The sequence below is a fragment of the Geotrypetes seraphini genome, chromosome 14, assembly GCF_902459505.1.
Source record: "Geotrypetes seraphini chromosome 14, aGeoSer1.1, whole genome shotgun sequence".
Lineage (NCBI taxonomy): Eukaryota > Metazoa > Chordata > Amphibia > Gymnophiona > Dermophiidae > Geotrypetes > Geotrypetes seraphini.
The window spans coordinates 4099519-4116756 of NC_047097.1; the positions used below are offsets into that span (position 1 = coordinate 4099519).

Below are 17238 nucleotides of genomic sequence, written 5' to 3' on the forward strand. Positions count from 1 at the left end.
TGGCTGTTGATGATATTACTCTTTCTGACAGAGGTGGTTAACAAAGTTAATAGTGGTTAAAGAAGCAGTTAACAATTATCTCCTGAAGAAGCTCCAAGGGGAGTGAAATGAAGATGTTCCGTTGAGCATCGAATAATATCATCAACAGCCGTATTTAGAATTACTGACTTTAACAGCTGAGAAGAAAGAAAAGACAAGAAAAAATATTAGCAAATAAAGCATCTATAAAAGGAAAGAGTATATTTCCCATTAGTATCACATAAGAAGGGTGTTGTGTCAGACAGAAATCAAATACGACTATAAATTATATCTACAGCACTTTTTTATTTATGCAACATTATATTCCATTATTTTTATGCTGGTTGCACAGCCATGCATGAATTGAAGAAAAATGTGCAGAAATTTTAACTTTGTGGTTGGTTACATGAATATTCATATAAAATATAATATTCCGCATATACAATATTTATAAAACCTGGAAATAAGTTTATAAAATAAAGGCAACCATGTGTTAGCTATGGTGAGGGAATGTAAAAAGACAAATAAAAAATAATTTGCACTTTCAGTTGTTCCCATCATCAAGTCATTATGCCCTGCAGATTCTCCACTTATGCGTCACTGTTTCCAAGTACAGTGTATATTGCCTTTCTACTTGAATTTAAAAAAGGCCCTCCTTTATAAAGTTGTAATTTCACCATTCATGTTAAGTGCTTCCTGTTCTGCACATTCATTTGACAAATTTTCTCTCTGCAAGACTCTTGATTATAGAAAAAAAGAATAGTCTACATTCTCACACCATTGTATTCTAGGAAAAGGGTCCCAGTTGCTTCAAAGGCTAGAGTTCATAGAAACATAGAAAAATGACGGCAGATAAGGGCCATAGCCCATCAAGTCTGCCCACTTCACAGACCCACCCCCCTGAGTCTGCTCTCCTGGAGATCCCTCTCCTAATGACCCATCCTTAACTCCACCCTCTTAAGGATCCCACATGGGCATCCCATTTACCCTTAAAATTTGGCACGCTGTTGGCCTCGAATGACAGAATCACTGCTCCAAAAGTTCAGTTCTTGGATTCCAGATTTTTTTTTTTTACAATTTGCTTTATTTTTGGCCTGCTTTCGCCATAAGTAAAGAATCTTCAGAGTCTAGAAAGTCAGATAATGATTTATGATTGTATTTCTCAACAAATCTAACCCATAAAGGACACTTTTGAGCCAGTCCAAATTTCCAAATTGCTCAAATCTAGGATTTGTAGTACAGTTCCCTACTGTTAAGGGCTGGGCATTCAAAAAACAATATGGTCTCTGAGCAAATAGAGTTTGCTGGAAGTTGTGGTTATGATCAGAAAATATACCATAGGCCAGTGTCCTGCACACTTTTCTTTCAGGGCATACTTCCAGGGCACATGTTTTTCTTTGGCACTGAAAAAAAGAGGACATGTGGCACTGCCCCATTCCACCCATGACCCCACCCTGCCCCACCACAAACCTTATCTCATCTTCCCTGAGCTCAGGGCTGCGTCTAGAGGGCTTCTGAGCATGTGCAGACATCAACACAATGACGCATGCATGCGCATGATGTCATGTCAAAATCCACGCATGGTCAGAGGCCCTCCATAACCACAACTGCCTGAGCTCAGGGAAGATAAACGAAGTTCATAAGGGGGCACGCAAGAGGAGAGGTGCCAGCACTGGCGACAGACTCACGTACATGTCATCTGTTATTGAATCGCTGGTGGCACACTCGGGATCTTTTTGCGGCACATTAGTGGGCCGTGGCACACAGTTTGCTATACACTGCCATAGACATTGAAACTAGGAGGAGGAGGGTCCCACACAAGCTCCTGGCCTGTTTTCCTACCAGCTCCTATGCTCTCTTGCCTGCAGAATGCTGGAAGTGGAAACAAGCACCTATTACTCTACAGGAGATTTAAGGGTTCTGGGGAACAACACGGGGGCAGTGGTAGAGATAGTTAAGCTCTGGAACGCATTGCCAGAGGTTGTGGTAAGAGCGGATAATGTAGCTGGTTTTAAGAAAGGTTTGGACAATTTCCTGGAGGAAAGGTCCATAGTCTGTTATTGGGAAAGACATGGGGGAAGCCACTACTTGCCCTGGATCGGTAGCATGGAATGTTGTTACTCTTTGGATTTTGGCCAGGTACTAGTGACCTGGATTGGCCACCTTGAGAACAGGCTAGCTTGATGGTCTGACCCAGTGGGGCTATTCTTATGGATCTGATGCTGGAACTGGGAATTGATAAGGAACAGGATAGAGGGGGGCTGAGGCTGGAATAAAAGGAACTAAGAGTTCATGTGCGGTACAAAATTGAAAAACTAAAAAGCCTAAAGATTCTAGGAGTGATTATCAATACTTATTTAACATTTGATCTCCAAGTGCAATCTGATTAAGAAAATTCGCCTTACATTGTTGAAGTTGTGTAGAGTAAAACATTCTTTCTATGATTGTTCAAACACTATCAGCAAACAAAACCTAACACTTTCCCACATTGATTAATGGAATATTACATTTGATTAATGTTCCGGAAAGAAATACTTCTACTATAGCACAAAAACCTTTAACATTGCTTTCACCATCTTGTAAGGAAGTGGTATAGAAATCTGTCTTTTCTCAGGTTTTATGTTTCATCACCAATTGGTGGAGCTTGTTATCAAGTGTTTTCCTTCTGCTTCCATCTTTGAAAAAAGGTACCGGGGGGGGGGAGGGGGAGGGGGTTCGGGTGGAGCATCCCATGGCAGAAGGGAGTGGGCATCCCTCCTGCCATTTTTTTTAGGGGGGAAGGGGGATGGTTCAGGGAGGCACCTGGCACAGAAGTGGGCCTTTGGTGGCTAGAGGGAGTAGGCATCCTTCCTGTTTCGCTGCTGCAGGAGGAAGTGGTCAACACGGCAGGAGGGAGTGGGCACCCTTCCTACCATTTTGCTGCCGCAGTGGGGGGGGGAGGTTCATCACGGCAGGAGGGTGTGGGCATCCCTCCTGCCGATTTTCACTAGCATGGGTAGGGGGGTTGATTCCCAATGCCATGTTCATCGGGGAAGGCAGTCATTGTTGTTGGGGGGAGGGGGAGGTGTTAATGGGGAAAATATTGTGTGTGACATACCTCCATGTGAATCATTTGAATGCAAACTTTTTAGTGCATGAATAGATCTTTTGAATCGGCCAAAAAAAGGATCGGAACAGACCCAAACGGTCTTACTGATCCTCTTTAGTGCATATGGACCCGGTCAGTTGCCCAGGAAGTTATTACAAGGTAGTTTCAAGTTTTAGTTTCACTTCCAAAGGAGGAGGGGGGGGGTGGTTTACAAAATTTTATTTGGGCATGATTATGGGGTCATAGCCATAAAAAGATTAATAAGCACTGGGACAGAGAGAGCCCAGAGATGGTTCAGAAAACACAAACTAAAGAATAAAAAGGTCCAGCTCAATGAGTCTGAAGAATCTGGGTTAGTGCGGTGGGCCGAGAACCTAAGTAATTGGATTGGGTTCCCACTGCTGGTCATTGCGACTCTGGGCAAGTCACTTAACACTCCATTTCCCCAGGTATAAAAATGTGGGCCCACTAGAGGCAAAAAAAATAAATGTAAACTACTTTGGTTGTATCACAGACAGGCTGTATAAGAAGAGAAAACAAAACAAGGGTGATATACTAGAGACATTTTAAACACATGAAAGGAATAATTGCACAAGCTACAAGCTTGTTTCAAGGGGAAAGGATGCTGTAAAGCTCCGAGGAGGAAGAGGCGGAAGCATCAGGAAATGCTTTTACATAGATCGGATACCTGGAATGTTCTTTCAGAGGAAATGGAGGAGAAGAAAACCAGTATCAAAAAAATAAATAAATCATGGGATGAACAGAATATCCATAGTGGCAAATTGATGACAACCTACATTGTCACATTAGTCATATCCCCAACATATGGCATCGGGGCCCTTAAAAGCACAGGAATACCTAAGCAGTAGATATAACTGAACAAGAACCCTCAAAAGCACAGGAATGCATATGAAGTAGATATGACTGCACAAGGACTTCATTAGCACTGGGAAACCAATGCTAAGTTAGATTCTGGTCATGCTTGGGCCTGATAAGCAAGAGGGGTGTTGATGTCATCTTGAAATAGGAACATTGGATCATCTGTTGTCCTATTGTCCTTTAATACTTAATTTTTGAAAGTTGATATGGGGGAAATATTAATACCATACTGGATTCAGCGATTCAGTAAACCTACGATGTAGTCATCTGTGGGACATTATTGCAATATAAATGCCGGCTTCTCCTTATTATGACCAGGATAGCCACGCAAATGGTTACTCGCAATTGGAAAAATTGGGATCGCCTTAGTTTTCCTTTTTGGTGGGCGATTTATGCTTATGCTATAGGTATGAGAAAATGAATTCTGACATGTTGGTGCATAATAATTTATTCAAATTGGTTTGGGGCCCATTGACGTCTTTTGTTACTTCGATGTAGTTGTCTTTTATCTTTAATTTTTCATTGATTTGCACACACATCCAGTGGTGGGTGGGAGGTTGGGAGTAGCTATCTCTTTGCTTTATTTTAATCCTTGATTGAATATATTGGGAGGGAGGATTATTCTTTGTGTATTGTTATTGATTGATTATAAGTGCTTACTCTGATGATTAATGTATGTATAATGAGTAGATGCCATTTTACATTATAAATACAATCTAAGGTAGAAGGGATGGGAGGGGGGAATTTGAATTTATTAAATGATTAGATCATTGGAAAGATTATTGATGTGAAACATTTGATTGAATGTAAGAATGAAAGGGAGGGTGGGATGGGATAAAATTATTATATACTAATATTATAATGATAGAATTTCAAATGATGTTTTAATTGAAAAATGTTTACTATATATGTATTTGTTGTAAGATGAAAAATGAATAAAGAATTATATATTAAAAAAAATGTATGTATAATGTTCTGCACTTTTTGTTGGCCTTGAAACTTAATACGTTAAAAAAAACCCAGCACTGGGAAATCAATACTGTGTTAGATTCTGGTCATGCTTGGGCCTGATAAGCAAGAGGGGTATTGATGTTGTGCATATATTATTTCTATATGCAACCCATTCATCAAAAGACAAATCTACTCTACAACGTGGATGGGCCATGTTGGTCTTTAGCTGTCATCGTTTTGCATGGTAACACTATCTGATTTTTAAAATAGCAGCAATAAACGAAAGCAAGTTCCTCGGTAAGAGTTACCCTTTCTTTGTTCTCCAACAGAGATAAAGCTTCCATTGCCCAGCATCATTCTAGTGAAAGTAAACAAGGATTTCCCCCCCCCCCAATAATACATACTGAACTATTAGCAACCAGTGATTTAGTGAAAGCAAAGCCAAAATTCACCTCTGAGGAAACAGGGTTCAAAAACTCTTAATCTTGAAACAAATGGATACTGTCTAACACACAAATGAAATAAGACTTTACATCAATGGCTTGGGTGACAGAGACCAGCTCCTCAAAATACTGATATTGATATCAGAAGAAAAAAAAAGTCTTTGATATTTTTGTCCACTGTTGTACATATAAAAACTGCCGTTATATAGTTTTGCAAGCGCAGTTTGTAAAAGTCATGAAAGCATGTATGTTGTAGCAAGCTGTTATGACAAGGTGGTGGTAATACTTTAAAAAAATGCATTGTCTGCATCTAAAGATGTCTTTTCAAGTAGAAACGAGATGTCCTCTTTTGACAAAAGCTCCAGCATCAATCAGAGGTGTTTCATTCCATTTCGACTGGGCTAGAGAAGTCTTCAGCATGTCAACACAAATATTTACTAGAGGGCTCAAAAGCTGCAGATAGGCAATATCTAAACTTCTCATTCTTCCAAGTAACTTTGTTCACCAGAATTCAAGGATAGCAAACAGGAGTCGCTTGAAAATTCACTAATTTTAAGATTAAGCTCTTTTAAAATGCTTATAAAAGCCCAGTTTCTTCAACAAATTTCACTATAAGGAAAATAATACTTTTGTATTTAGAATGAAACCCAGCAAGTAACCAGCAAAATATTGGACAGCACAGGGAGGGCGTAATATTCCGACACTTATATCCCCAGGCCTTTCTACAGAGTGATAGTTGATAGATGTACTTCGGTATGCAGCATCAGCGTGTCTCACCCCAACTTTTCAAGTACTTTTACAGATTTAATTTTTCACACCCGGCCCCAAACCGTCTTCTGTATATACAGTAGGCAGTTCAACGATTTCTAAATATTGTTCTTGAGTTTTGCCGACATGGAAAAGTTGGAAAATCTTTCAACCGATAAATGCAAAACAAGCCTATGTCCCTATGAGTCTTCATTCACTGTTACCCAAGGCTTGAATCCATTTTTGAACACGTCCACCTCCATTCCCTCTATATGTAGTCCAGTTATTGCTAGACTAGTGGTTGAGTGAGGAGAATTCAGAAAGTGACTCCTCCTATAACCTGGTACTTGGTATCACAGCTGTGGGACTCCCTCCCTGCTCAGGAGCTATGGAAGCACTTATCAAACATGTAACCACCATGGATAAGTAAAGGGGAGGCAGCTAGAGCTGAATGCGTGACAGATTGTCTCCCATTTTTGAATTTGGGAAAGAAACCAATCCACACCATCTTTCCCACAATTTTGTCACAGGCTACATACAAACTAAAAATTTGCATATTTAACATTATGACTTCAAGGTTACTGTGCTATTCAGAAATGAACAGCAATCAAACAACTGACTAAAGGTGGCAATGAATATTGATGTTTACGTGGCTTCGAAGCAGTAAAATCCACTGCCCCAGGTACATTAGATAGATTGTGAGCCCACCGGGACAGATAGGGAAAATGCTTGAAGTACCTATATGTAAACTAACTGAAATAGAAAAGTCAACAAAGTTGTAGGCGATACCTTTATTGGATGAAATTTGGATTAAATTAACTGGATTAATTAAATTAATGTGACTAAATTTTGAGGGCTACTAAACTCATCACATGAGAGGACCGTAGCTCTGGAATGATAGTCACTAATTTATTAAGCTAGTCCAACGAAAACTTCTCTCCTGTAACTTTTCGATGCGTGTCCAAGCGGCAAAGACCCCACTTTCAGGAACAACTGAGCTCAGCCACGCTTCTTGGCGTCTGATACATGGATGGATTTAAAAGTGGAATCCAGAGCGGGTGGTATTTCAGCCTGGACTGCCATATCCTGTAAGTGCACAGCAGTATCTTGGCCTTGCCCAGCAGAGTATACCCACTATTATCAGGTTCTTCTGATAATGGCAACGGTGCAAAAACTTTTAAAGCTGTGCTACAGCTTATTCAATTTAACAACAACTGAACACAGTACTTGTTATCCACACAGCGTCTGCGGGCATAACTAAGAGAGACCTCAAACTCTTTCACTCAATGTATTACAGTCAGCACTCAAGTCGGCTCCCAGTGACCCCCCCTCCCCCCGTTCAAGGTTATTGTGATTTTTTTTTACAGTTTTGCACAGATTCTATTTTAGTCCAGTTGTTTTTTAAGTCTAATTGTGTGGAAGAGGTAGGCAGAGGGCCTTGATGAGTGCTTCATAGTCTCAGGTTACACATATTGCAAGCATATAACTGTTAACAAGAGCTGCTTGGTTACTGCCTGGACTGTAAGTGAAAGGGCAGACAGCATTCTGAAAATATGCCCTGCATATTTCCAGCTACCACCAGCTGCATACAATCGGGAAGGATTTCTTCAGCAGAAACACGTCATGAAGAAGTCAGCCCTCGTGGTAAGCTTTGGTCACAGTGCTGAAACCAGTACACAGGATATACGAGTCAAGTGTCTCTCAGCTGTCCTCCTCATCATCACTGATCAGATCCCGCCTTTCTGGGCTAGTCTCACGTTCCCGCAGGAAGTCCTCCCGAATGGCTTCGAGTTCTGTCAGCTCCAGACGCACTTTCTCCAGGTGGTAAGCCCTGCGGTTCCGGATCTGACGGAGCGGAAAGGGATTCATACCCACAAAGGCAATATTGATAAGCTTCCTGAAAAAAAAAAATATAAATAAGAATCACAATGAAAGATAGTGATAGTCCAAATTAATCTATTCATTTCAATAAGTGGCCCATTTTGGAGCTGAATTCCATTAAAGGACACCTAAAATTTTCTAGAAAGTGTCTATTTTATAAAAAGGTCAAATTATAAAAACCACAAATAGTCAGTGAATTCACAAATTATTCCACTATGAAACCTACATATTACTGTATAAAACAATAAAAATGTAACGACTTATCACACTTATCTGAATCAACACACTGGACTGAATCAATATTGCCAGACAGCCCACAAAATTTAAATAGTGATTCTTAAAGACACACACTACTCTCCTTCAATCTTTCCAAAACCAAATATGATCAAGGGTGAACTCTGAACTTCCCAAGAACTTAGTTTATAAATCATGTATAAAAAAATAGAAGGGTCCCATCTAGTAACAATGTTGTTGCCCGGGGGTGAGGGGGTTACCTTAACCCAGGGCTGCCTAAGGCCGGTCCTCGAGATCTACTGGCAGGCCAGGTTTTCAGAATATCCACAATGAATATGCATGAGAGATTTGCCTGCACTGCCTTCTTGGTATGCAAATCTCTCTCATGCATGTTCATTGTGGATATCCTGAAAACATGGCCTGCCAGTAGATCTCAAGGACCGGACTTGGACAGCCCTGCCTTAACCCTTTTGTGTTTATTACATGTGTAAGCCTATAGTATTTCAGTTGTCATATGGCAACAAGGACATGAAAAGTTTAAAATACATCTTTGCAACAGTGGGATATCTGCCCCTTCCTCCAACCTTCCTAGCAGACCTGAACAGTGTACTAAGGAGAATATGACCTGGGCCACACAACAGGCATTCCTACCATACCAATTTGACCATCCTGCAAGATAAAATCTGTATGGATCTTATCTATTGCCCTTGTAATGATTTCACAATGCTCTTGTGTCTTTTCAAAGAGAAGGGAAAGGATGGGATTTTGGATTTAGCTCATAGCTTTTTCAGAAGCTATTTCCCTGTCCCTGGAAGGCTCACAATCCGAGTCTACACCTGAGGCAACGGAGGATTAAGATTACAATGAGTGGTGTTGGGACTTCAAAGAGGCTATCCTGGTTTTCAGCTTGCTGCTCCTTCACTCAAAATTCTTTTCAACCTTCCCTTATGGTATTTGTTCATTATTAGTCCTGTACTGGTATTAAGCCTTAGATGGTGTTTACCAACCGCTTTGGGCTATGTTCCGAGGAAACCAGAGTCTAAGTACTGAAATCTGCCACTGGCTTGGCAGTCTAGGAGCTCAACTTAGGAGGAATTGATCACAAAAAAATGGCTGAAGGACTAGGGAGAACAGCATATGTCATTTAGTGGGGATTTAAAAAAAAAAAAAAAATTGGGGGGGAGGAAGAGAGAGAGACAAGTTAAATAAAAGAATTGTGGAAGTTTTTTGACTAATGATTTGTAAATCTGTGATATCTGCTGGCTTGGGGAAATCCACTGCTTATTCCTAGGATAAGCAGCATAAAATCTGTTTTACTACTTGGGATCTAGCTAGATACTTGGGACCTGGGTTTGCCACTGTTGGAAACAGGATACTGGAATTGTTGGACCTTCGGTCTGTCCCAGTTTGACAATTCTTATGGTTTTATGTGAGCCAAGTATAGGACAATCAAGCCATTGTGACATCACTGATGAGTTTGGCTCTGAGGCATTGGTGGAATGAGGCATTATGACATCACAATCTCAGCTCTGGAATGTTGCTATTTTCTGGGTTTCTGTCAGGTACTTGGGACCTGGGTTGGCCACTGTTGGAAACAGGATACTGGGCTTGATGGACCTTCGGTCTTCTCCCAGTACAGCAAAATTCTTATGTGCTTGTGACCCATACTGGTCACTATCAGGCAGAATGTTTGGGTTGACAGACCTTAATTTGACCTGGAATGGCTTTTCTTATGTTCTTAGTTTACAGCCAAATCCCACCTGTTATTTCACATGTAATTAGCAGCTTGGTAATAATCTAATGCCTTCAAAACTTTACAATTTAAAGTAGTAGCACTAGGGATCTAGAAGATTGTTACATATAGTGCTTGTGCGTCATTCTGGCCCCTGGCTGAATTCTCTCAATCTTTAAATTCACCAGATGGCGCTATAGCACTGTACTAAAATACACGTCAGAAAAACTTGCCAGGTTCAAGTAGAAAATGAAACCAAGCTATAGATGTCCCCAAAATGCCAGATTTGTAAAATCAATTCTTTCTTGCTGATCAGAAAAATAAATCCAACTTCTGATTTCTAGACTGAAGAAATCCCCCTCCCTCCAAAACCAGGAATCCCCTCTCCCCCCAATTATAATTTTTGTTTAAACTAGCTACTCTGGATAAAGAAACATTCCATTTCATCACTGAGGAGAGTAGATCAGAAACAAAATAGAAACTTAGAAAGAAAGATGACGGCAGAAAAGGGCTATAGCCCATCAAGTCTGCCCACTCCACTGTCCCACCCAAATGTCAACACCCAAACTTTTTTATATGTATACACTACCCGATATTCTAAACAGAATATATGTACATATATAAACAAACAAACATGTAAGTAAGACAGCAGTAGAGAGGCTACCCAAATTTGGTCTCATGAAAGTAGGGGATCCTGGGTCACCTTGACTTCAGGAGGAAGAGTGCACAGCATGTAAGGAGCACTGCTTGCCCGATTCCTCATCAGCTGGGGACAGGGCTAGTGTTAGACCTGCTGTGGCACAGGATATAAATTTGAGATGGGGTCCTAAAGCTTGCCAGCAGGCTTTTGGTCCCTTGTGGCAAGGGGTCTCATGGCAATTCCCCTAGCTGAACCAACTTAATGCTGGCCTTCAGTAGAGAAGGAAATGTAGTTAAGTCAGGGCCAATATAAGTGGATGATGAAATTGCAGTAAACCTTGTTTCACTTTCACTTCAATGCTTGAAGCAGCAGGACGTGTGCTTAGGAGCTCTGTAGTGTACATGGTGTGGCTGTGATAAGTGTGGGAAATGGAGGCTGGGTACTGGGTCTGGGTACTCGGGTACTGGGTCTGTTGACGATGAGAGGTCGTACATTGAGATTGAAACTCTACTTGGCAAAAACCCAACAGAAATCCACAGTGTGTTACGTGAAGTTTGTGGCGAGTTAACAGTGGACCATAGAACAGTTTCTCGGTGGGCAACTTGTTTTCGGAGTGGTCGTGTGAGCATAGATGAAAATGCAAGACCAGGAAGGCCGAGATCAACAAACGATGAAAGATGTGTGAAACTCGTGGCTAATGCTTTTGAACAAGATCGTCGTGCGACATGTGAGGAACTTTCCGAAACCACAGGGATTCCACTGACATCAGTATACCGAATTCTGACAAATGATTTAAAAAAAAGAAAATTTCTGCGCGATGGGTCCCCCCACTTTTTGACTGCTGAACAGCAGCAGAGACGCCTGGATAATGCAACCATGCTGAAACAAAGATTCAAAGTTGAAGGTCAGGCATTCTTGAATCACATTGTTGCTATTGATTAAACATGGGTCAGAGACTTTGAGCTGGAGCTGAAATCACAGTCCAATGAGTGGAGAGCTCCATCTTCCCCATGACCAAAAAAATTTTGACGAGCTCAATCAAAAGTCAAACAAATGATGATTTTTGCTTATGATCATGAAGGCATCATCATCACAAAGTTCCATGTGGAAGAAGTATCAAAGCAGTGTATTATTTTGCAAAAAATGTGCAGAAAAATGCACAAAATCACCTCAGTTGTTCTCGGCTGGGCCACTCATTCTTCAAGATAACACTTGCCTGCACATAGGGAACATCGTCATTGAAAAACTATGCAAATACGGCTGGAAGGTGTTACCTCATGCTCCTTACAGTCCAGACATGAGTCCAGAAGACTTCGACCTTTTTCCAAAGTTGAAACAACCTATGCGTGGACATCGTTTTGCATCTCTGGAAGAGCTTTCTTCTGCTGCTACCTGAGCCATTCGGCAACTGAACAAAAACGGTGTCCTGGATGGAATAATGAAGCTTCCTGGATGTTGCAAAGCTGGGAGACTATATTGAAGGATTGTAAACATAAGAACATAAGAGTTGCCACTGATGGGTCAGACCAGTGGTCCATCATGCCCAGCAGTCTGCTCACGCGGCGGCCCTTTTGGTCAAAGACCACCGCCCTGAGACTAGCCCTACCAGCATACGTCATTGTTCAATAGGAACTTGTCTAACTTAGTCTTGAATCCCTGGAGGGTGTTTTCCCCTATGACAGCCTCCGGGAGAGTATTCCAGTTTTCCACCACTCTCTGGGTGAAGAAGAACTTCCTTATGTTTGTATAGAATCTATCCCCTTTCAACTTTAAAGAGTGCCCTCTCGTTCTCCCTACCTTGGAGAGGGTGAACAACCTATTCTTATCTATTAAGTCTATTCCCTTCAGTACCTTGAACATTTCGATCATGTCCCCTCTCAATCTCTTCAGTTCAAGGGAGAAGAGGCTCAGTTTCTCTAATCTTTCGCTGTACAGCAGATCCTCCAACCCCTTAACCATCTTAGTTGCTCTTCTCTGGACCCTCTAAAGTAGTACCGTGTCTTTCTTCATGTACGGCGACCAGTGCTGGTGAGGACGTACCATGGCCCGGTACAGCAGCATGATAACCTTCTCCGATCTGTTCATGATCCCCTTCTTTATCATTCCTAGCATTCTGTTCGCCCTTTTCGCCACCGCCACTGCACATTGTGAGGCGGCTTCATCGACTTGTCTATCAGGAACTCCCAAGTCCCTTTCCTGGGTGGTCTCTCCAAGTACAACCCCAGACATCCTGTACTCGTGCTTGAGAGTTTTGATACAGACATGCATCACTTTACACTTATCCACGTTGAACCTCATCTGCCATGTCGATGCCCATTCCTCGAGCCTGATTATGTCACGTTGTAGATCTTTGCAATTCCCCTGCATCTTCATTACTCTGAATAACTTCGTGTCGTCCGCAAATTTAATCACCTCGCTCATCGTACCTATGTCCAGATCATTTATAAAGATGTTGAAGAGTACAGGTCCAAGCACCACTTACTCCCACTCTCTGCTTCCTATGCTCCAGCCAGTTTTTAATCCACGTGAGTATTTCTCCCTCGATTCCATGGCTCGCAATTTTCTGAAGTAGTCGTTCATGCTGAACCCTATCGAACGCCTTCTGAAAGTCCAGATATACAATGTCGACCGGGTCGCCCTTGTCTATCTGCTTGTTTACTCCCTAAAAGATATGCAGCAAGTATGTCAAACAAGATCTGCCTTTGCTGAAACCGTGCTGGCTGGTCCACATCAGACCGTGTCTGTCGAGGTGATCAATGATGCTTTCCTTTATCAGCACCTCTATCATCTTTCACGGTACTGAAGTCAGACTCACCGGTCTGTAGTTTCCCAGGTCTCCCCTCGAACCTTTTTTGAAGATCGGTGTAACATTCGCCACCTTCTAGTTCTCCGGAATCTTTCCTGTTTTAATTGACAGATTGGCTATCAGTTGAAGCAGTTCAGCTATAGTCCCTTGATGACCCTCGAAATACTTGAGAAAAAAAATAAAATAAAACACATAAATTAAAAAAAAAAAGTGTGCATTTTTAATTAAATGACCCACGTAGGTGACAAGAAAGAGTATTAACATCAGCAGGGGTAGAAAGATGAGCCCCCCCCACACACAAAAAAATGTGAACCCATCTCAATCTGCTCTCCTTGCAAAATAAAACTGTTTAGCTTTGAAAGAAGAGGGCACAGTAAGAGATGGGGAGAGGATAAGGTTATGAGATGACTATTGGCACATAATATGCAATAAAAGGAACTGTATCAGACATTTTTTCATAAATATATTTCTGCTTCAGGTTGTCCAAAGAAAATCAAATGAATGCTAACTATGCAGAGTTGAATAACTGGTTAGGCTGACAGAAGATTGGGGTCCACTGAACCCTGCCTACTTATAACCAGGGGCGTAGCCAAAAGCTGCATTTTTTTTTGGGGGGGGGAATGGGGGAAGTTTGCAAGCATTTCTTCTCAGTCCAACTCCTCCCCCAATCATATCTTTGCTAGCAGGGATGCTCAAACTCCAGCAGCTGAAGTTCCCCTGCCAGAGACTAGTCTGCGTGACCTGAGCAGCAGAAATCATCAGGCTACTATGACCTCTGACTCCCCAGCATTTCATAAGTGAACTGAGCATGTGTGGAAGTGCTGCATCAGCCGCTATAGCATCCTGCCAACTTCTTACTGCTCAGGCAGAGTGGACTGGGCTCTGATGGGGGAACTGTTCAGCTGGTGAGCACCTCTGCCAGTGTTGGAGGAGGCCTGGGCCTTATTCTGAGGGGGGGGGGGGCAGGCTCCCAAGGATCCCTGTGGCTTTGCCACTGCTTATAAAATGCCCAATACTTGTCTCCAAATAGGAATCCAGGACAGAACAAAAAAACCTCTTGTCTTTAAGTCTGCTGTGCAGAAACAAATTTTTCTGAACTCAAGAACAGGCCAACAAAACTGGCTTATCACTTTCCCTGCATATAACTGTTATGTTAATCAGGTTTTCTATTCCACCTTCAGCTAATCAGTTCAAGGTCAGATTACATTATAAGAGGTGGGTCAGTTATCCAGGAAGTTACAATGGACAGTTTCACACGGACATTCAATAGAGTTAGCTAGTACAGGTAGATCAGCACAGTTAGGTTATAAATACAAATACATAACTATAAATTCAAGTAGGTCATTGTTGGCTCATTGTTATGTCCCAGGAGTTGCATTAGATAGTTTAGAAATGGGGTTTTACAATTTCCATTTCGGTTACTTCATGGTTGGCTCCTTGTCTTGGTACAGAAATGCTTTGATTCCAGCAGCGTTTTTCTCACAAGTCTCCACATATCAGTTTTTCCACACGTTTACCACCATAGACCTTTTCAGGGACCCCTGAAGAAGACTACCCTGTCGAAACGCGGATTGTGTTGAGTCCTATGCTTTCAGCAGACTAGGTCCTTTAGGTTTTTATGTGGATCATTTTATTTTTATGTGGATTGCTTTATTGTACTTTTAGAATTTTGACCTAATCAAATCAAATTAGAGGCAGGATATAATTACAATGACTATCTTTAAAAAGTTACGTTTTTTTCTCACTTGTTTTAATGACACAGGAGTTTCTCATTAGCACTCCAACATTTTCGTAAATCTTTAAAAACTATTTTATTTGCTAAACACTTTGAAAATTAATCTTCCGAAACTTAGTCTTATTCTTTATGGTTTATTTGTTAAGTTAATTATTGTAAACCGAGTTGAGATTTCTTGGACTGTTGCCTCAGTATATAAAGCCAAGCATTAGATTAGATTAGATAATAAAGTCCATTTCAGGAATATCGTCACTCCATAGTGTTCTTTTTGGTTTCTTACTAGTCTGGTTCATCACATTTTTCTTGTTTTGCAAAATGCTTTTTCTTCACTCCCCCCACCCCCCGTGCAATGATGGATGCTCAATCAATCCTTTTACTTATTGGACTATTTGGCCAAGTTTAAAGATGGAGACCAACCAGTTTGAACAGCAATTTTTTTTCTTTTAGACAATGATTTATACACCATTCAGTGTCTTCTTTTTAACTAGTCTTGATATTGTATTATTTATGTAACATATGATTTTATTAATTTAAATTCTATATGCCTCCTGAGGCAGGCCCCATGGCCGAATCATGACCCGTGTCTAGTCATTGTGTTATATCCAATAAGATTCTTGATCCATTGCCTTGGTGTTTCATTGTCTCTGCTGTTGCTGTTTGGTGTATGTTCTAAAGAGCTATGTGATCTTCTGGATCCTGCTTTTTACCAACAAGTCTGGCCATTTATTTGCATATGTCAGCATGTTTTGAACATTTGAGTTTGTTGATACTGTTAAGTATACATGAAGGCTGTCAATCTCTTGTGATTCCATGGCCATGGGAAGGGCTACAAAATCCAATCCTTATACATAATAATATTTTTGATGCAGAATTGCCACAGGAGACTAACAGCCAAGTCAAGCAGCACCGCAACATCCAGCTATACATCTTGGGTGCCAATCTAGATCCAGACTTGTTTTATCAATTTTTTTTTTTTACAGCTGGGCATGCTAGCTTTATTTAGCATCAACTGCTATACTTAAATAAAACTGCATGAAGTTACTTTACATTCTGACAACCAGGGCTGTGGAATTGGAGTTGGAAGCAATTCTGGGTGGAATTGGAGTCAGTAAAAATGTACTAACTCCAGTTCTAGCTTCAGAAAAAGCTTATAACAGTTTACAGCACATTTTTTCATTTGACAGCACTTTTTTTGTTCAGGTTCTCTGTTTAAACTTAAAATAAATATATTTTGTGGACTATTGGTCTTAATGTTGTACATTAAGAAATATCCTATTTTCCTGCAATCAATCAAATTTTCCTTACATTTACTAAATCAACGACAGTGAAGTGGATAAATATCAAAACAACAAAATACTCCACTGAATCAGCTGAGAGTGTCTTCAACGGAAGAAAAAGCCTCAGGTTTATTTAGGCAGGGCATAAATGCTCAAGCCTCCTCCACCCACATCACTGGCAGAAAAAACTTCCCTAGAGACTATACCCTTGCCGCTAAGCTTGTCTTTATCTATGGGACATGAGTCGCTTTTTTAGCAATATAAACAAACGTGTTGAAACATCAATGTGGTGTCTCATTAATAGCCAACGTTTCACGGTCCACTACCGCTTCTTCAGGGCACCAAAAATCTCCACACAACTTGCATTGCTTGCTTGTGCGATTACATTTACTATACATAGCAGGGGTCTGAGTTAACAATAGAAAAACAAAGGCATCAGAAGGTTTGGTGTACTGACTCCGCAGCCCTGCTGACAACTCCAAACATACAAAAATTAAAGCATCACAACATGATCTTATATCATGCCAGTCCAGAAATGGGACTAAAATGTCAGCTGAGCTCAAAAAAGGAAAAATCATTGGGTCAACATGAGTGTTAACAGCTTCAAACCCCAGCAAGGGTCCAGATCACTAAGAAATCTGTTGCTGTAAGACTTGGATCAGCTGTAGTTATAGAAAAACAACATTCAGCTACTAGTGAGTGAGTGATGACATGCTAAAGTGAAAATAAGATATAGTTACTGAATTCCCTGACTACATTTTTCAGCAGGACAACTATTATGCCTCCAGAGGAAAAACTATGTCAACA

At 41.0% G+C, this 17238-nt stretch overlaps 1 protein-coding gene across 1 annotated transcript in view; it reads right to left on the minus strand.

Annotated features, from left to right (window-relative positions):
• Positions 1-722: 722 nt before the first annotated feature.
• Positions 723-17238, minus strand: part of TBC1D2B (TBC1 domain family member 2B) — a 134542-nt gene continuing 118026 nt past the window's right edge. Inside the window, exon 13 of the mRNA XM_033920189.1 lies at positions 723-8023. Within this exon, the coding sequence (XP_033776080.1) occupies positions 7828-8023 (196 nt within the window). The 3' untranslated portion in view covers positions 723-7827. The remainder of the gene's footprint in view (positions 8024-17238) is intronic.